This window comes from Lissotriton vulgaris, chromosome 4_1 (genome assembly GCF_964263255.1).
Source record: "Lissotriton vulgaris chromosome 4_1, aLisVul1.2, whole genome shotgun sequence".
Classification (NCBI taxonomy): Eukaryota; Metazoa; Chordata; class Amphibia; order Caudata; family Salamandridae; genus Lissotriton; species Lissotriton vulgaris.
Genome location: NC_141691.1, coordinates 208,052,397 through 208,074,390, shown reverse-complemented (window position 1 = coordinate 208,074,390; position 21,994 = coordinate 208,052,397). Strand labels below are relative to the sequence as shown.

The 21,994-nt window shown below is 43.2% G+C and overlaps 1 protein-coding gene across 1 annotated transcript in view; it reads left to right on the top strand.

Moving 5' to 3' along the window:
* GRIA3 (glutamate ionotropic receptor AMPA type subunit 3) overlaps nt 1-21,994 on the top strand; it is a 1,215,811-nt gene that overhangs the window by 632,633 nt on the left and 561,184 nt on the right. Inside the window, exon 5 of the mRNA XM_086918509.1 lies at nt 13,311-13,364. Coding sequence (XP_086774635.1) covers nt 13,311-13,364 — 54 coding nt within the window. The remainder of the gene's footprint in view (nt 1-13,310; nt 13,365-21,994) is intronic.

The window sequence follows — 21,994 nt, the reverse complement described above, 5'->3', positions numbered from 1 at the left end:
ATTTGCAGTTTAGACAGTGCAGATGCATGAAAACAGGAATACCGCTATATACCCTGTAGTAGCCACATATTTATGCTAGGGGATCCAGGAGTGGATTTTCAGCCTGCAGTCTACTTAGTTAATGGTTGTCTGGGAACAATGCATCTCTGGCACGCACCCTGAACCCTAAAAATACCCCCTACACCCCAAAACCCTATCTCACCCTGACCCCGAAAAATATCCCAGTACCCCAAAACCGAAAGGTACCCTGAACCCTAAAATTACCCCCTGCACCCCAAAACCCTAACCCACCCTGACACCTAAAGTTACCCCAAAACCTAAATGCACCTTGAACCCCAAAACTACCCCAGCACCCCAAAACCTTAAACGCACCCTCAACCCTCTAAATACCCCATGATACCCCATGCTCCCAAACCCTAACCCACCCTGACACCTAGAATTACCACAGCACCCCAAAACCTAAATGCACCCTGAACCCCAAAAATACCCCAGCACCCCAAAACCTTAAATGCACCCAGAACCCTAAAATTATCCCCTACACCCCAAAACCCTAACCACCTGACACCTAAAATCACCCCAGACCCCAAAACCTAAACTCACCCTGAACCCCAAAAATACCCCAGCTCCCCAAAACCTTAAATGCACCCTGAACCCTCAAAATCCCCCCTACACCCCAAAACCCTAACCAACCTGGCCCCTAAAATTACTCCAAAACCCCAAAACCTAAATGCAACCTGAACCCAAAAACACCCCAGCACCCCCAAATCTTAAATGCACCCTGAACACTAAAAATACCCCCTACACCCCAAAACCCTAACCCACCCTGACCCCTAAAAATATCCCTGTACCCCAAAACCTAAACCCACCCTGAACCCCAAAAATACCCCAGCACCCCAAAACCTTAAACGCACCCTGAACCCTCAAAAGACTCCATGTAGCCCAAACCCTAACCCACCCTGACCCCTAAAAATACCCCAGTACCCCAAACCATAGACGCAAGCTGAAACCTAAAATTACCCCCCACACCTTAAAACCCTAACCAACCCCAACCCCTAAAATTACCCCAGCACACCAAAACCTAAACGCACATTGAACTCTAAAAATACCTAAATGCACCCTGAACCCAAAAAATACCCCAGCACCCCAAAACCCTAAATGCACCCTGAACCCTAAAAATCCCCCCTAAACCCCAAAACCCTAAACCACCCTGACCCCTAAAAATTCCCCTGTACCCCAAATTTTTTTAATTTACACAGTAACTCCATTATGCGTAGTAAGTGCATGCTAAGTAATGGAACATGCGTAGTAAATACATGCTGAGTAAGTGCATGCTAAGTAATGGCATCTGCAAACTAAAATATGTGGTGTAATGGTAATGCGAAGTAATGACCGCGTAGTAGAGGTAGAATACCCCCTTAAGCAGGCATGTACACAGAGATTCAAGTCAGGATAGATAAATCTTTCTGCCTACTCCTATCAGACAGTAGAAGATCACCTTGAACCATGTAGGCAGAATTCATCACCTCCAGTACTCTGAATTGTCTGTGGGATAAGTAATGGTTCTTGAAAGGGAAGATAGTATACTCTCAACAGCGACACCCTAATAGCTGTTTTTAAAAAGCACAAGAGAACTGAAATGAAATGAAATGAAAAAGAAACTTGATAAAGCGCTCTGCGGCCAAGCGGCTTCCTGGCGCTGGGAAACACATCAGTATCTACAGAGGGACCCAAGAAATTTAGCCAGGGAATGCCTGAAGAAAAAGAAAAGTTTTAAGGGCTTTGCGAAAGTGGGAAAAAATAGGAATAGAGTGGATAGAAAGAGGGAGGCTGTTCCAGAACTGGGGGGCCAGCACAGAGAATCGGGTACCCCCAGTACGTGATTTACGGAAGCGAGGGACGTGAAGGAGAGAAAGTGATGAAGAGCGGAGGGTGCGGCTTGGGGCGTGAGAGGTGATAAGAGAGTTGATGAAGTGCGGGGCAGAGCGAGCGTGCGCCCGAAAGGCCAAGCAGGCTAGTTTAAAGTAAGATCTAAGATGGACCGGGAGCCAGTGGAGGGACTTGGGGGCGGGAGTGATGTGAGAGGATTTGGGAAGGCGAAGGATAAGGCGGGCCGCCTGGTTTTGGATAGCCTGGAGGCGGCGAGTTTCGTAGGCAGGGATGCCTGTGTACAAGCCATCCCCGTAATCCAAGCGGGAGGTGATGAGGGCCGTAATGATGGTCTTGAGAGCGTCAACAGAAAAAAAAGGGAAATCTTGCGGATTAAACAAAGGGAGGAAAAACAAGAAGACACAACGGAGCTGATTTGAGCATGCATGGTGTACTTAAAATCTTACATCAGAAACTTCTTTAACTGCAAAAAACAACCAACCCTTTCTGTGAACATCTCCAGATCCCTACAATGGATTTGCTTATTTTTTTTATTTAACAGATTTTCTGTGTAAGAAAGTTGATTAAACTTTTTATTGGATGCATTTCTCAAGTTTGACGTTCTGTTTGGTGCTGTTGCTCACATACTAAATGCATTTACTTTGAGGGATGCTTGATTTCTGTTGTTGCCACTTCGCTCCACACCCAAAAAGGATATCCTGCAGCACCTTTACTACAATAAAAAGCAAGCAAAGCAGGCTCCTATCACAAGGTAGATACATTGACTTCAGAGACACAATCTCAAAAGGAGTTTGCCTCTTCAGAGCACAGTAAGTAAATACAATTGGTATGTGTTTAGCTCATATCACCACATAGCTTTATTAGCACTGGAAGGTAATTGATAAGCACTGTGAGAAACTGGGTGGATGAGGGGGTGTAAGCCCTTCTCAAGCAACAGCCACAGTCCTTGTCATGGTGAACAAAAAATTTCATTAAATTAACCTGTGCTTCACCCTCTGTTATCTTGTCAGAAAAACAGTCATGCTTAACTTAGAGGCAATGTGTAAAGTATGTATGCAATGCTTAACACCATCAGTGCTCAGGACGAGCTCATCTTGTCATGAGGCACAGTGGCGCTGTGCTCATGACAAGCTGAGCTCGTCATGACCACCGCGTAATGTTCACGCGGGGATAATTCCCCTGCTGTGCTGAACGTTCCACGAAAACGGGCGTGGTCATGACGAGCTCAGCTCGTCATGAGCACAGCGCCACCGTGTTGCATGACGAGCTGAGCTTGTCAAGAGCACTACGGCGCAGCGCGCCGTCCCCTTCCCCCCGCGTCGCGGGGGAATTAGCCCTGCGGCAAATGGGGTTAAACAGTAATAAAGTAAAAACACAACATTAAAAAAATCCCACATTAATTTAGGAAATGGTTAATGACCTTGGGTGGCACCTCTTGTGGATCAGGAACTCAGTCTAGTACAGTCCAGCAGGCCTCAGGCTGATCCAGTGCAGCAGGTCACCTGCACTGGCAGTTGCAGGGAGGCCTCTGGTGCTTGTTGTAACCCTGTAGTTCAGATCAGGGCGTCAGTCGCCTGACCCTTTGAGTCACTCTGCCAGGGATGAAGGAAGCAGGTCCAATCCTTCTTCTCAGCGAACAGGGCAGGCCTCAAGCAACAGGGTCCAATATTTACACCTGGTGCCAGCTTTGAATTCGGAGAAACCCCTAGACTTCCTCCATATATGGTTCTGGAATTTCATTCCTTCCTTTGTCCAAGCCCTAGGATGATGTCTGGAGATCACAAAAGGCTAGTGTGATGTTCTTTGAGTGTGTGCAGAGGCAGCTCCTTTGAAATGTAAGTGGGACTGTGCACAGCTCAGCTCCTCCCATCCTGTCAGGAAGGTCCATCCTGCCAACACCTAGTCTACCTTTGTGCTGCGTCCGGGAGGAATACACAAGGGCCAACTACATCACAGCCCATATGACACAGGACACAGGATGCAGGAACCAAATGGTTAGCGCAAGAATATCCCAACTTTCTAAAAGTGGCATTTTCAGAATTGTGCTTTAAAATTCGACATTACTATTTAGGAGGATTTTAAATTACAAATATTTAGAGTCTAAACATGACATTTCTACCTGTTCCCCAGCAAAGATATCACTTATCAAATGTAATAAGGTTCCCCAATGTTATCCTATGGAAGAAGTAGGCCTTGTAGTAAAGCAAAACGAATGTAAGAGTTTTTCACTACCAGGACATGTAAAGCCAAATGGACTGTTTAGGGCTAGGGGTGACTTATATGTATTTAAAAGGTAGGTTTAGGCCTGGCAAATGGTTCGTTTTGGCAGACCTGAGACATGTTTAAAAAGCAACTTAGGTGGGGAGCACAATAAGTGTTGCAGACCCACTAGTAGCATTTGATTTACAGGTGATGGGTGCAAGTAGTACCACTTTACTAGGCACTTATAAGTGAAGTAAATATGCCAGTGGGGTACAAGCCAATTCAACAATATTTAAAGGAGAGTGCACAAGCACTTAGTTAAAGTTTGTAGATTTATATAATGTGGCTTATCACCCATGAAGGTATCCAGGCGCTGTCTATGGGCACAGACATATTAAGTGATTTGCCTAGAGCCACAGGATGTTGTGCTGACATTGAGACTCAAACCTGTATCCCCAGCTCCCAAGTTGGCAGCTCTGGCCGCTGCACTATGTCATTTTCCCATTCTCATTTAGAAGTAGTTACCTGTTGTAAAGTGACAGAGTCTTAAACGCCAACAGAAATGGGTTGAGGAAACAGGAGTGGAAAAGACAAAAAGTTTGGGGATGACCCTGCAGGGCATGCCCAGTTCACCATGCATCGTCAGAAAATCAGCCCTAGGGATGGGAGAACACTATAAGATACATGTATTTAGGTATTCGACCAGCAAATAAACACATATTTTAATCACTGTCATACAGACAAATTTATAAAAGAAGGATGTATTCATTTGACAATTTTCAAACATTTCAATATAGCTAAAAAAACACATTGAAGTTAAGTAGTTTATATCAAGGTCTTCCTTGGGACTTAGTACATCCTCTACTGTTCCCTATTTCAAGTGAATGAAAAAACACATACATGAGTGCTACCATAAAGCCAAGCATGCATGGAAATTTCTCTTTTACCTAAGTAAAATTATCTCCAATCATATTGGCCTTCATGTTGTCTACAAGTTCATCCGTGTGAATCATAAATCAATAGAATGGTCATAAGTAAGGGCTTACTCACAGTGTCATGATGGGAAAAGCCAATTCTCATCTCCCTGAAAAAGATATTATATTGTGCCAAGGAACTATGCTGTGAATCAAGATCAAATTGTCAGTGTTATGCTGAAGTGCCATGGTTTATTCCTTGTTGGTGTTCACCCAGATTGTGTACTCACCTCCCTTGTGTCCTGGGGCATAACCTTACCCTTGGTAAGGACATCTAACCTGGGCTTCTATTGGAATTCTATAACGCATATTATCAAGCCCATTATCGCCATTTTAGCGGCAGTATCCTGCCGCTAAAACAGCGATCATTTTAATGAGATTCTTGCTAATATGCCCCTTAGTTTCTGGTGTTAGTCTCTAACACTGTACTTTGGCTAATCGTCGGTGTAGGTTGAGCATTAATGGCAGTCTGGCTTCTTTCTATGCCTCTTGGCTTTGTGGAACTTTGGGGATTTCTTGCAGTGGTACACATCTTTGTGGCACTTCAGTGTTGCCGGGGAACCTGCACTGACCTAAGTTTCCCAGCTCCATTTCATTTGCAATGTATACTGTCAGGTCACTTAGTAGTACCTCAGGGATTTTGCGCTGGTGCATTTGCACAGCACTCAACTCTCGCCTGCGCTCACAGCAAATTTCTTTAGCTTGTCCATCCTAATCAACTTCCTAGCCTCACTTCCTTAGAGCAACGTCTCCCTCATGCAAGGCACATCCAGTGTCCCTCATCGTAGATGATCAGCTCTGCCTTTCAAACTAGGATTCAGGCTGCCCCTCCTGGCAGTTCAAAATGAAGTTCCCCAAGTTACAAGTTGAAAACCTGTAATGGAGAATTGGCATCAATATCCCAAAACTGGAGCTCAAAGGTTTTCTTAATCTCACTGGTTGTGGCAACCATGGCCTCAGAAAATAAATCGTTTTACACTAGATGGAATTTTCAGTCCCATCATTAAACTAAAGTTGTAGAAAACAGTTGTGTAATACTGCTGTCACTTCTGAGTTTGATTCTGGGCATGTTAAAAGTTTGGTTGATGGGTTACTGAGGTATGGGCCCTGGTCAAGCAGCAACTACAGTCCGAATCAGGGTAAGAGGCAGACAAACCCTAAATTAACCTGTCCTCATACCTCTAGGAGCTTGGCACAGAAGAATCAGGCTAAACTTAGAGGCAATCTGTAAAGCATTTGTGCAACACTTCAAACAGTAAAGTAGTGAAAACACTACACATTTAGAAAAATAGAGAATACTTTAATTAACAAAAGAAGACCTAAATGACAAAAATCCAATTAGTAGAACTGGAGATATTGAATTTCAAAGTTTGTAGTGAAAAATAGCACCAAAAAGCAAAAAAAAGGGCTACTGAGGGATATCTGGTCGAACTAGATCAGAACTAAGTCATAAGTTCAGACTGACCACGATGGAGTGATGGATGCAATGGAGCTGAACTATGTACCTTATACTCTGGTTGTGGAGCGTTGCGTGGATCCACGTCAAAAATGCATCATGTAGCAGAGGTGATGTGTAGGTTCCGAGATGCCACAAGTATTTGGTGCAAGGTCCTTGTGTGTCGACATCTAGGATCCTGTCAATGGGGCTTGAGATGTGAAGTCCAGTGTTGAGGATGGAAGCTGCAGCATCGGTACAGATGATCAGTGAAACTGCGATGCCAGGAGCTTACACAAGGAAAAGTGCTGTGCAGTGGCAGTTCCAAAGGCGATGCGATAATCCCATGATGTGGGAGGCACCTGCGATGCAAGTGTTTTTTGCGATGGGTGCAATCCACACAACAGCGGCAATGTGTCAATTCTGCTCGGGGATGCACCGCTCTGCAAAGGAGATGTGTTGGTTCTGCTCCGGGATGCATTGCTCAACAGAGAGGATGCATTGGTTCCATTGGCAAGCACCTTAGACCTCCTTCCAAAGGTCCAGTACTGTGCAGCAACACCTTGGCAGGGTGGACTCACAGAAGGCAGGGTCCAGGTGCAAGGGTTGAAAACCTGTTTTGTCCCTGAGGCTTCAGACCAGGAAGCCAGCTAACTAGCCATTGGAGTCTATCTGGGTTCTGGGGTCAAGTGATGCAGGTCCAGTCCTTCTCACTCAGGCAGGAGGACAGCAGACCAATATTTCAGCACAAAAAACAGGTTTCCAGCAGAACAGCAGTCCAGCAGAGTGGAAGTCCTTCAGCAGCACACCTTTCCTTCTTGGTAGCAGAGTATCCACAGTCCTGAAGTGTACTGTCTTGATGGTGTCAGAGTTCCAATTCTTGTACCCAGTGGTGTCTTTGGTGTAGGGGGGACTTCAAAGACATGCCTTTGAAGTTCACAGATGTCCTGTCCTATCAGCCCTAGCTCCAGACTAACCACAGGGGTCGGCAGCCCTTTGTATGGAGACAGGAAACAGTATATATGGGTGTAAGTGAGACTTGGTCCACCTCCTCTCTCCAATCCTGTCAGGATAGCCCACTCAGTTACGCCTAAGCTCCCATTGTATGTGGAAGTCCAGGTGGAATACACAAAACCGAACTGCCAAAAATACCTAGTCATGTGAGCAGAGACAGGCTGCAGGCACCAAAGGGCTAAAGCAAGAAAATATCAACTTTCTAAAAGTGGCATTTTCAGAATTATCATTTAAAATCCAACTTTAATATAAGTTTGGATTTTCAATTGTGATTCCAGAGATTCTAGACCTGAATGGTTTATCTCTTCTCAACTGGGAATTACACTTATAAATTGTAAGAAGGTAACCCCAATGTTATCCTATAGGAGAGATAGGCCTTGCGGTATTGAAAAGTGACTTGGAGAGCTTTTCACTACCACAACATGTAAAACTTAAAAGCACATGTCCTGCCTTGCCTTTTAAATACATTGCACCCTGCCCTCTGTGATATCCAGATCCTACCTTAGGGGTGACATATGTATAAAAAGGGAAGGTTTGGGGCCTGGCAAAGGGTTTATTTTGCCAGGTCAACATGGCATTTTAAACTGAACATAACAGCTCTCCAATGGTAGGCATGAGACACGGTTAAAGGGGATACTCAAGTGGGTTGCACAATCAGGGCTGTACGTCAAGTAGTAGCATTTAATTTCAGGACCTGGGCACATGCACTGCCCTTTACTAGTTACTTATACAACTGGGGATAAGCCAATATTACCATGCTTAGGAGATAGAGCACAAGCACTTTATCACTGGTTAGCAGTGGTAAAGTGTACAGAGACCTAATACCAGCATAAACAAGGTCAAGAAAATGGAGCAAGAAGGCAAAAAGTTGGTGGGCAGACCACCCTAAGACTGTCAGGTCTAACCCAGCAGTTCTGACCTTTTGCTCACTCCATTCATTCTGTACAAGCCAAAGACTTTGCCATAAGCTGTGAGTAGGAAGGTGGCGTGCAACTAGGATTTTCTTGGTAGAAGCAAGAGAACAAAGGCAAGGGATGCTGCCCCATTAACCTGCCTGTTAACCTTTGGCGAGCAGTTCTTCAATTGAATAGTGGGCCTGGAAAGGACAGGGGAAATCTCTCTAGCTACAAACTGACCCTCTGTCTTCTCTTATTAACACTAGATAATATAGAGCAGATTTTAACCCAGTGTGAGCACAGCCATGTGTGCCAAATACACTTCTCATTCATCCTTTGCACAGAAGTAAGTTTTTCAAACGTTCATCAATGCTCCATAAATGTCACCTGTCTTCATAATACACTCATGCTTCTTCGTGGTTCCTGTCCTCCCTGGTACAGAATCCTGAAGCCAGCCTGGCCGTGTGGGTCACAGTCAGTGCTTCATTTGTGGGGAAAAAAACAGAAGTGCGGGGGTCCAAAGATTTTCTTACAAGCCCATCACAGCTACTGCTAAATTTTGGGTTGCCACATATTAAGACTGCTTATTTAGCCTGTGTGGATTTTCATTACATTTGAGTAATTTGAGTAATTTCGGTAATTCTGTGTTTTCAATTACCGATAATTATGTGTTTACTCTTCCATGTGTAATATGGGGAGAAAGAATCCTACCTATAGAATACATTAAGTGAGAGCGAGAGCGAGCAGACGCTCTTGCCCAATATTAGTGTTCTGTTGCATTTAGAGCTGTTTCTGAGCACAAAATGCACCCTCACGTTCATTTTGAATGCAAGAGTGCTTTTGGTGCAAATAATATAGCGCTACAAGCTGTGAGTAAATTGGGGGGAAATTCTACCCCAAGAGCACGTTTAGCAAGCAGCTATTTCTTAGTGCAAAATGCGTAAATGTGTCCAAAATGGATGCATGGAGGGTTTATTTTTTGCTACGAAATAGCACTATATGCAAAGTTACTCTTCTTGCATATTTCTAGGTAATCTTGCACAATTTCTCTGTAATCCTGCACGGAATTACACAAGTTTCGCCCAGCCCTAGTCTTAACTCCACTTCATGCCTCTTTCTTCTGCCACATCACACTTGGTTTATATTTTTCTAACTCTTGAAGGTTCTAATCTCTTCTTTCTCCCATTGTCACTGTTTTTGTTTCTTTTCTACCTTCTACTCCCTTTTGTGCCTTTATCTCTTTTGCTCTCGGTCAAAGTCTAGTGATGAAAAATAAGTTCAGGTCCCTGAAAATGAGTGCTGGTTCCACCACCTGTAATTATTTGCACAAATTAAGTGTTGTAGATCGATCAATCAGGTTTCTTATAAAGCAGGACAAGAGGGTCTCAAGGTGATGGGGGGGGAAATCAGTCCCCTAAAAATATAATTCTGTGGAAGAGACGTGGATTTGAAAGTGAGTACAACATTTATAAGTAGTGTTGTCTATCAAAGTATTTGCCAGCTTCCTCCTTTTTCACATAAATTGAGACATCCCTCAATTGTTTTTACAATACCACTTGGCCTTGAAGGGATTTACAGACAGTTCGTTTCATGGCTGGTCTAAAAGTCTCAGCTGCCTGTGATCTGACCTGTGGTGTGCAAGTCTTCACTCCCAAAGGATCAGCCAGTTACCCACCGAAGGTATAAATAATTAGTGGAGTTGAAAGCCAGGAACTTCACTTCGTGCGCTGGTGTAAAACCCTTTGCTTTTCAGCTTCAGAAATAGATCACACATTTTGTCAGAGATGTGTGAAGTGCAAGTACAAAGGGACTAGAGTCTTCAAAAAGCATTTGCACCCAGAAGGAGATCTGAGGGCGGTATCTGCATATCCCTCCCAGGGCAACAGACGAGTCTGCTCAGCAGCAGATGCTCTCTCTTTCCAAGCATCTTGGTAGAAATCCACTGGAGGCTGCGTGCGGGAGGGGGTCTCCATCAACAAATCAAGATGTGTAAATTGCCCATGTTTTAAAAACCTTTCTGTGCTTGCAGAAGAATTGAAGTCTAAGTATTTCTATGCATCTAAAAGGATAGAAGTCTGCATACAAGAACTGAAGTATTAACATAGCAAGATCCACAGACTAGAACCTGATTTATTTGTCAGCAGACTGGTAACTCTGTCACAACGTTGACGAACATCCTGTCCGCCGTACTTTAAATCCCATAATATCCTATGGGATTTATATTTCGGCGGAGAGTATGTTAGTCACCGTTGTGACAGATTAACCGGTCCACCGAAGTCTAAATCTGGCCCTAAGTGTCGCTATAAAGCTGTGTTTGTACCAAAAGACTGAAAAATGGAACATCTCGATTACCTGTCTTCACTAAAGACATAGAAATGCCACCATACTGGCCAAGTGGTGGCAATGCCGTCCTGCTGCAGCATGCACCAAGTTGGACCTAGGCAGTAAAAGCTGCATCCCAGCATGGTCTTTGTGCATTACAAATACAAGCTTCAGGGCTGTTGAGTACTTCTCCTGGTTCCACACTATTTTTCCAGTACAGGCTACCTCTGAGTTATGCACAACAATTAGTCACTGACACAGATACTACCTGTTTTGTCCTCCTCTTTATGGTATGGGTCATGGGTGGTGAATATTTTCTTCTAAGCATGTCATATAACTTCACATAATGCTTACCTATTGCCACATGTATTCCATGACCCAATTGGAGCACCCATTCTAACCTCACCTGCCACACCCAGGGACATATTTACTTTTAAACATAAAAGGCAATTGGTGCACCACCATGTAACAATTCCATAAAATACAAGTTCTGTATCCTGAGTTGTATTCTTCAAATCCTCCTTTAATTTTGAATCACAATTGGTTCTAGCAGTGACATGCAACATGTAGAGTGGATCATCCACCGCATTTCGTCCATTACAAATGGACTTCTTCAGGGCATTCGCCGAGTCCAATTATAAGAGGTACCGCTGCATCTGAGACAGGATGTAAGTTGTCAGCAGTGTCATGTGACTAGAAACCGGACAAATGAGTTACTATGAAGCAGTTGTAGGCAACTTATTCTTTCTCATAACAATCACAATTTGTGGGACACCTATAATTCTAAGCATACTGGTCCCACACAATTAAGGGCGGCCCAAAGTGGACAATCCTGTCCACTCAGCACCTTGATGCGTTTTGACCTGTATATAAACCGATCCTCCTGACCGTGTTCTAAGTAAATAGTAATATTTCCTATTATGTCACTCAATGCAGTGCAGCAAGGACATTTACTGTGTTATGTGAAAGGGAGAGAGCAGAAATACTTCATATTTACAGAATATGCACTGTATGCTGCCTCGTGCCAACACTGGAATCCCTTGCACAAGGACTGCCGGCACAAAAACAATCCATAGATGCTTGTTCTTGTTTCTAGGTGTGATGCAGAATGCATCACACCTAGAAACAAGAAGGAAAATAACGAAGAGAAAACATATTTCTCTCCTCGTTTCGCCATCATCTGGGAAGTATACCAATTTGACACAATCCCAGGCTTACAAACCTTTGAAAATCTGCAATTGTTTCAGGTCCATGGAGGGGCTCTCATGCTTCACCTGTGGAACCCCTACCAGTTCCAGATGTAACATAAGGCAGCGCAAGCAGCTGAATTGCATTACATTTCTTTACAGATCCATGCAACGCAACGCACCGCAAATCGCTCCTTGCATGGCTTTGTACATTTTTCTGAAACTTTGCAATGTCTTTGCATTGCTTTTATTCGGCCCTTATTCAAAGAGTACATCAAAACTCAAAACAGTTGCCTTTAGAATACGTGACTGCTACTGCAATGTGTGCTTTTAGAGACCTAAAAAAATATTATCACTGTAAGGCACTGTTCTGTTTTTTTGTGATTGAAGAGCGTGCAGCAGTTTTCCCAACAATGTGGTTTTACAAAACAAGCAGTGACAAAGCCAAACCACTGACAGCTAACATCAGCCCTATTGGCTTTGCTAATGCTTGTTTTACCAGGAACAAAAATGAATGCATACTTTCTATTGGTTAAATATCAAGTACATTTTAAAACATTTGACTTTATGTAGCCCCACTGCAGCCGAGATCACAATGCTTTGCTCGAAATTGTTGCTGTGCCATCATATTTATAAAAACGTGCTATATTTGGCTTACACTACAGGAACTAAGCAAAACCGTCAAGTGGCGATTTCCTTATACTCTTAATTTTAAATTACCCATGGAAATTGCTCATCCATAATTCATAAAGTACCAGCATGCATAATGCATGCCACCCTGCAACATTCTGTGCCACGTCAAAGAGGGGGTGGTAACATTATCTGTTGTCCAAGTGAATTTCTTCAATTTCAGGATGTGTAAATATGTAAAAAAAAAATCTACAAAAGAATTGCAGTTGCCTAGATTAAAGGAAATATGTGAGTTAACGTCAGGATATTTGGGTAAAATGCAACATTTGGAATCGACATTTATTTCACCAAATGAAAAATAAGGAAGCCATCGCTACTCACTTAATTATATCATTCTTATCCTTAAACATGTGTTAAAAAGCATATGTTTTTTCTCTGTGCGCATCTGTTCGAGTTATTTATAGATTTGTGTCCTTGTCACTTTTACTGCCACAGGCCTTAAAGGTTAAAAACGGAATCGTCTTTGAGAACATTTGCATTCTGTTAACATGGCGGCTTGCTTTGTCTTGTGGAAAACAAAAGCCATTCGTTTTGAAAATGCCATGTATTTACATATTCCGCATATTAACATTGTTTTCCTTTAGTTTACCTGGCTGTCATTGTTTGTGTCCAGACCTCCCCGCACCCCACCTGTCCGCTTAATGTGAACTTGTCTTGTACTGAGAACTGTTTGCTGAAATATGTCGTTTTTCCCTAAATGCAGGTCGTAATCCTTGGCAAACATACGAGGGGCTATCACTTCATGCTCGCCAACCTGGTAAGAAGCTTTTTATTCTAAATGGCACTGGGGCTGAGTTGGGGAAGATAATGTATTCCATCCAGGCTGTGTCAACTTTAATCATCCGAGAAGAAATGCACGAAGAAGCAAATAATGTGTTTCTTGGATTTGGAGAAATTACTTGGCAAATACTGCAAACAATTTGCAAGAGTCATTTGTGCGCTATTACCCTTTCGGTGTTTGATCTAAGAAGATTGTATGCTTTTCTAATGAATAGAAAATCATTTGCATAGTTTTTTTCAACAGTGTTTGATCGTGACTGTAAAGAAAACCCCACAGTATTTTGTGTAAAAGACTTCACACGTTAGGTAATGTGAATGGAACTTTTGTTCCTCTGTGTTATTGATAATGTAAATCGAAAAGGTAGACTCTATTTTTCTATAATTAAAGTTTGCATGGGCATATTTGGGTGAGACAGTTTAGGCGCGAGACAGAGGCCTGGCTCTGGCTCAGCTCGAGGTCCAATTGGAAACTCAAGTCCAACCCGAGCCGAGCTTGAATGTGTTTTCTGCTTGCCACCTACCACCTAGCATCACACGCCAAAAATGAGGAACAAAGCATAAACCTCAGGTGTTAAACAGGCTGGAAAGTGAAGCCATCTAATGGGTACTTTGCATAAAGTGAAACCAGAAAACCTGGGACCAATCCTGGTTTCCCCGCTAGAGCAAAATGTGCAATCTTAGTCAGAGCTTTTATTTTTTTGAGCATCTTTTTCTTTATCATCACATAAGAGAGATCGCCTTCCAATACTTGAGTGCAGTGTGCAAAACTAGCCCGACGTATTTAAGTGAAGCCCTTCTGCATGTTAAGGAAATACCTTTTTCATATTTTCGCATTGTGTTTGTTGGTCGATTTAGATGATAACTCTTTTCAGGGCACTGCTTGTGCATGGACTCTTAAAGCCCAGCTTGATCATTGTCTTGGTTCTGGCTCCTCAGCCATCCTTGCTAATGTTTTGACTAGTCCACCTCTAGACAACTTAGGACCTAATTATGAGTTTGGTGGTCCGATGGACCGCCTAATCCATGGTGGTGGTCCGACAACTCTGGCGGTCAGACCGCCTTGAGCCGGCTGGTGCTGGCGGTCTGAGGCCTGTGGCACCTCCAAGCATATTACGAGTTTCCTCACCACCACAGTTTTCATGGCAGTGAGCTCGCTATAAAAAGTGTGACAGTGGAGAATGTAAGGGGGCACCCGGGGCCTCTGCTTTCCCGGGGTGCATGCAGAGGGACACATAGGGGGTCATTACGATCGCGGACGGACTTGAGTCCGTCCGCGACCCCAGAGCATGAGGGAACGTCTGCATGGGCTGCAGCGTTCCCTCTGTGCAGATTAGGATGTGACCGCCTGGGTGGCGGTCACATCCTCTATTTTAACATTGCGGCGGGTGGAGCTTCAAGCTGCACCCGCAGCAATGTTAAAAAAGCATGCACAGCATTTGCGTGCACAAAGCGGCAGGCACCGCGCGGTGCCTGCTGCATTGTGCACGCAAATGCAGGGGGGTACCATAGGTACCCCCCATGTGCACCCCCCAGCCCCCACTACACCTAGGGGGCCCGCAACGGGCCCCCGCCGTGCAGTTACACATGCTTTTCCACGGCGGAAAAGCCGCCGCGGAAAAGCATGTTCAAAAGCACAACCTAATCTGGCTGACGGTGTCTGAGAGACACCGTCACCATTTTAGTGCTTTTCCACCGCGGTTGTAAGCCAGCCGCGGCGGAAAAGCTGCGGACCTAAACCATGAACCACCAGCCATCCTAATGTGGCGGTGGGTCCTGGTGGGTCCGCAGAGGATTTTCCGCATCCTCCGGGCCGGCGGTGGCTTCCGCCGGCCCGGAGGATGCGGAAAATCCTCCATCGTAATTACCCCCATAGTGTGCACACTGTCTGTATGCACCCCCATTTCAAGCAAGCATGATGTGTGGAATGCGCTGGGCAGTCCCATGGTGCTGCCTTTCTAAGGCTGCCATACAAGACTTTGAAAGTCACCACTGTGGGACCGCCGCTGCAGGACCACCCACCAGGATTCTACTCAGAATACGGCAGGCAGTCTGCATACGGGTCTGGCGGTCTTGGAACAGGGCGCTGGCGTTCGGCCCGCTCCAAGACCTCCAAACACGTAATCAGACCCATAATATTTCAGCCAAACAAAAAAACTTGCCTTCCTTACCACTAGCTGTACTCTTTTGTTAGTGATCTTTAAGCACAGAATTGAATACTTGAAAGATATTGCACAGGTCACGAAAGCCACACTAACGTGTGAAGACCTCTGATATATTAAGAAACTCTGTACTGTTTCAGGATTTTAAAAGAAGTCCTGTTGCACACATTTTCAAGAACCTCACATGGGGCTCATTTGCGTTCAGCACTTGGCAGAGTGACAGGTGGGAGTGTGAGGCAGGCAATCAGCCTGGAAAACCTCTGAAGAAGGGGGAGAATGACGAAGGAGTGATAGAGACCGGCTTGTGCAGCATATAGGTCTCCTTGTGGCAGGTCACTTGTTATAAAGAATTGGGATCTTTTCTCACCGTAAGGTGTCTGGTGCTTTTACTTTATGATCAAGGGAGCTTAGGGGAAAGAAGAGCATTAATACGCTTTATGCATCCAAAGCCTATTTTTCACTATTGGTTTTCCCCCATCTCTGTGATTCACATCGTAAAAAGACTGAGGTATGCGTGATCTGCTTTTAGAAGAACAGCTACAGAAAGAAATCCGTTCTTCTAAAGATGTTCTTATTATTCTATTACACAAATATCTTTTTGTGCCTTGGTTCCCAAGCTAAGATCTATTTTCATATGAAGCAATTTCTGATATGTACAAATATAATGATCTTGGTGGTCATTAGTGGTTTCAAAGGCAAGTGTGTGGAGGGTGAGGATGGCAAGTCATTCATGTTGGTCCTTGGGATTCTAGTAGTTATCCAAACTGAATTACAAGGACAGCTAGGGTGAACTCCTTCAACTGGTTTTGGAACTAACTAATTTGAGATGTGTTAATACTGAAATCATGGGTGATCCTCACCCGTGTGTGTAAAAGGTTTGTAGGATTCTTTAACTGACTATGCTTACTTAACCACTGCAATTTTCCATCTCTTAAAGTTTTTCTGCATGATTGCTAGACAAGAGAGACATCTTTTTCCACAATGTTTATTTGAATCCAGGCTCACTTTTGGGTGCAGAGAGTGACAGAAGTTGAGGAAAACCTTGTATTTGTATTTGTATTTCTATTTGTGGGTATTTATTAAGCGCAACCTTTCGCTCCGGAAGGAGCATCTTGGCGCTGAGCGAGCGTGTATGAGATTGGATGATAAAGGATCTAGATGGCTGCCATCACATAGGTATCGGATTGCTGATAGACCCAAGTCTTCAGTTGTTTCCTGAAAAGACTCTCAGTCTCAATCAGTCTGAGGTTTACGGGCATGTTGTTCCAAGCCCTTGCAGCAAGGACTGTGAAAGTTTTTCCACCCCTGGTTTTATATTTATACCTTGGGATCTTGGTGAGGTTGATCCCTGAGGATCTCAGACAACGTGCGGGGTCATAGTGGATAAAACGGTTGGCGAGGTATTTAGGACCTATGTTTTTCAGGGCTTTAAAAACTGTTAGTAAGAGTTTGAAAAGGATTCTCTTATGCAGAGGCAACCAGTGGAGACAATTTAATGCTGCTTAGGCTGAAGATTTCCTGGGTAGTTTTAACACTAATCTTGCAGCAGCGTGCTGTACACTTTGCAACTTCTTCAGAGTGGACTTTTTCACTCCGGCCATCAGCCCATTGCAATAATCGAGTCGGGAGGGTATTAATGCAACCACAACCGATTTCCTGGAAGCAATGGGGAGGAAGTAAAAAAATGTTTTTAGAGATTTGATAAGTCCGAAACAGCAACCGGCCGTAATCCTGACTTGATCGTCAAAGGAGAGGGTTGCGTCAAATTGTACGCCCAGGTTGCGAGCAGAAGTCACTGCACTAGGCGGGGCCTCTGAATCTTTGGGCCACCAATCCTTCAAGCAGAAGAGCAAATCTTTCCCTAATGGTATGATTTCAGTTTTCCCGCTGTTGCACTTCAAGTGGTTTTTATTCAACCACTGAAATACCTCCGTGAGACAATTCTGAAACCGCAGCTCTGTATCCGTGCAGTTTTTGTCGATAGAGACGACGAGTTGGGTGTCGTCAGCATATGACGTGACAAGGATCCCATAAGACTCTATCACAGCCAGGAGGGGTGCCATATAGATATTGAAAAGTAATGGGCTTAATATGGACCCCTGCGGTACACCCGATGTAATGGTTTTTTCGCTGGTTAGGTAGGGACCCAAAGACACAGATTGGGACCTATTGGTCAGGAAAGATTTTACCCATGCCAAAGCTGTGTCTGTCATGCCAATCTCACACATCCTATCAATCAGGATGACATGAGAGATTGTGTCGAACGCTGCTGTGAGATCAAGCAGGATGAGGACGGCTTTCCTTCCCTCATCCTGCAGGAACTTGATGGAATCGGAGAGTTCTATCAGGGCCGTTTCGGTAGAGTGGCTGGGGCGAAAGCCAGATTGCTGTGGGTGCAGAATGTTATGGTTCTCCACAAATGCTTTTAGCTCCCAGTACACTATCTGTTCCGTGATCTTTCCTAGAACAGGCAGGAGTGAGATGGGGCTCATGTTCGTCAGATCCGTAGGGGATTTATTCTGCTTTTTCATCAGGGGTTTTGAATGTATAGCTGTTAAATGGAATGAGGCACATCAGAGAACAAGAGGGGAACAACATTGAAGCCAAAGTTCACTGAGATGTAGTAGAAGTTAGTGGATGGAATGCAGAAAGAGACACCCTAAATGGTTTGATTATGTGCCTACATAGAAGGCACAGAGAGTCTTAATGGTGGAGGGAAAAGATATTGGCCCAGATTTATATAGAAGTCGAGTAACACAGCAAGTAAAGTTGCTGTGCTGCACTGTGTGAAAGGGAGAGAGCAGAACAGCATAATATCTATTAAGATGTGGCCCTGTTCTGCTCTGTCCTACACTCGTGTATTTTTGGCTGCCATGCTCTAACCAGGTACCTTGAGGAATACAGTAAGGGTGTAACGTTGTGGGTAGCATAGGTTTTGTTCTGGAAGGCCCCCCCCACTTCACAAACTATGATATGAAAGCATTTTTCCTTGTTACACCTGCCTCTTGGAGGCACAGGACATTGGCAAAAATCCCTATCAATGTATGGGTTGATGCATGAGAAGGTCCATGCACTACCCATGTAACAACCCCTTGACACAGAGCAATGCAAGGCAGCATGTTGTGTTGCTTTGAGTTACAACCCAATACAAATCGTGTTTGTAAATGCCACCACAGACCATTGCAGCGGGTTTGTGTTAAAATAGTAACACAGAGCTGATGTAAAGAGTTTGTAAACCAGGGCCAATATGTCCTTGTCATTTTGCATAGTTAATCAAAAAGTGACGTCTCTGGGAGTGCTGAGATTTGCAGTGAATAGTGTGTGAGAAGTGTCCCTGAATTTTGCCAGTCAAATGCGGTGCATCCAGATGCTCCGCTGATTGATACTTTAAGAATGCCCTGGGTAAAGAGACACTCTTTTATCTCTAGTACTGAAGGAGATAGTAGCCTCATCTAGAACACCAGATGGATGGGGATGGTTCTAATCACCACTCATAAAAATGTTTAGTCTGATAAACCAAGAAAATGTAAAATGACTACTCTTGTAAGTTCCAGAGACTTATTTTGTAATGGGATGTTCATGTCGAACAATGTGGTAGCCCTGGCGGCTGATGAAGGGAAGGATGGATGTCACTTCATGACCTTTTGTGGCTTTGATTGATTAGATTAATCAAGTGTGACTAATAGGTGAAACTATGGTATTGAAGTATTCAAGCTGCCCTACTAGAGTTAATAAAAGTTTTTCATATGGTGCATGGGATCAGTTAGGTTTAGTATGCAACAATTTTTATTTGATGTGGTTTGGACCTGAAAAGGTTAAGACAAGGTTGCTTGTTAGCCCCTCTATACGTTAACCTTTATGTTTCACATTTAGATGCAGTATTGAAGGAGAAAATAATTTTCCCCTGAAAAAGAAAAGAGAACATTTTGCAACCAAGTAAATGTCTTATAATTCAGCCACTTGAGACCAATCAGCAGTGGACTTCCAGTGGACTTTGGTTAGATTGTTGGTGAATTGCATTTTGATGCATCAGAAATTAATAAAAATGAAGCTCTCTAAATGTATACAGTTGTAGTATAAAGGACTTGACATATTGATGGAATTTGTCAAGAAGACATTTTGACCGAGAATGAATTGAAATGAAGACCCCTTAATGGAAGAAGTAATGCAAGGTTTTGATTTGGTTTTGTATGATTGTTATACCCTAGATCCTTTAAGTAAGGCCTACTATGCCAAGCTATTACTGTTAAAGGGGAATGATTTGACTACAAATGGGACATTGTTAGTTCGATCAGATAGAAGGGGTGGTGTGTAAAAGAGCTCTGAATTTAATGGGCAATTGAATAAAAAGAAAAATACTTGCCCTCTCTCCCAATTTTACATCATCAGCAATCACCAACAATAGGGATTCCAGAACATCTCTTTATTTGAATAAATCTTATTCTGTTGTCAAATCAATTGTGACATTATTCACCAGATTGACTGCATCCCCATTATAACGAGTGGGCTAGAAATATACCAATGTTCGGTGTACTAAATGACTACCTGTGTTCTAACTACTAAATAAGCTGTATATAAAAAGCAGAGGTAGAATTACTTTTTGATCATGTCAATATTGAGGTGCCAGTGAGAAATGGCAGGAAAAAGGTTAGGTTGTTGGATTAACTGGGAGATTGAGAACCTGATGTGGTTTGGATGATGGGTTACTCCATCACAAACGTGACTGATATCACGTCTGTCTTATTTTAAGTGTATTCTATCCTATAGCTCTTGAAATAAGGTGGACAGGATACCCGTCACATTTGTGATGGAGTTCCCGTCCGCCAACATTTAAATAAGGTCCTTAGTCCCTCATTCCAGCTAATCCCAATTTGGGTACAAACTTCTTTTTGATTTCAAATTTGGATAATTAATAGTGTGCAAATAAGCGTTTTTATCTCTTACAGCATATTTTCACCTGAGTTGAAATAACCAACCACCTTCCCCCACACCCACCAAGTGTGCTGTAAAATAATAGCACTACCTAGTGAACTCATCCAAGATAGGAACCCAGAGCGAACAGCTTTGTTTGATCTAGAGATAATGCCTGTGTCCATCTTAGGCGGTGATCAATTCTATTCTTGGAGTTATGCTGGATATCTTGTAGCTTTAGAAGAATACACGAGTACTTACAGTTCAGTCACCAAAAGGTTTGGAACTCTTTCATACGTTTCAGTAATAATCAAATGCCTGCAAGGGTGGTTATTTGTAGCAGGACGAAAGAGGACTGTGCCTATCGAGTATATAGTTAGCAGTTGGAAACAGTCTTTTTCCCACTACAGCAGGGTCTCCAACCTTTCCTGTAGTGAAGGATACTTCTGATCATTGAAAACCTTCGTGAGTTACTGAAGGCTACACAACCCGCACATTGTTACCAGACACCCCCATACCCAGCCTCATTGACATCCACACAGCAGATAACATGGTTTGAGAGTTAGAGCATGGTTTTTGGGATGCATGTACATGTGTGCGCATGAATGGGATATATTTGTATGTGTGACTGAGAGCCTGTGTCATATGTACTTGTGCTACAGGACATACCTTTTACCATGTGTGTCACTGTTACATATATAACACAAGCATACATCCATTTTTTTAAATGGGAGAAATTTGAAGTGCAGAAAATTTTTCTGCAAAAACGTTTAAAGTATAGAACAATTTTCTAAACTTAAAATTTCTCCCACTTAAAATATATACTGTATTTTTTATTTATACTTTTGGGACAGTGTCCCCTGAGTGCTATATGCCTGCTGTTTGTAAATACAACACTTCTAAGTGGGAGAAAAGAACGCGTTAACTTCATCATTCAGTTAACTTTGTAATTTCCCCCCATTTAAAAGCATTTAGAAACATAATTTTGTTCTCACACTCCAATAATGCATTGCAAAGAACTTTTGTGTGAGAGTTAAATACATCAATGCTTCAGTTCCTCACCTTTGTGCCCCCACTCCAGCCTGGGTCATAAATCTCAATGAGCTCAGCTCATTATCAGGCCCTGCTATCTCCAGTCTGATGATAATAATTTAAAATAAACATAGCCATCCCTTAACTTTGAATGGAAAATGTGCCCTTGTGCCTATTTAAAAATAAACTCATGGCTGCGAGCTACTCTGAAGGTGTCTGGGAGCTACTGGGAACTCCTTATCATTGGTTGAAGACATCTGCTTTACAGTGGTATGCTCAAATTGACCATATAAATACAAAAATAAACATTTTGTTGCTTCTGCTAGGTGACTATGCTCTGAAACCAGGAAGACAACTTTAAAATAATTGATACTTCTAGACACAAGTGTGGTGTGTCTGCATGTTTTTAAAATATTTGTCTTATTGGTGTTGTATTTATATTTGCTGAATGTATCCAAATATGCTATAAATTATGCTTTGAGTGACTGTTTAATATGTGTGCTCA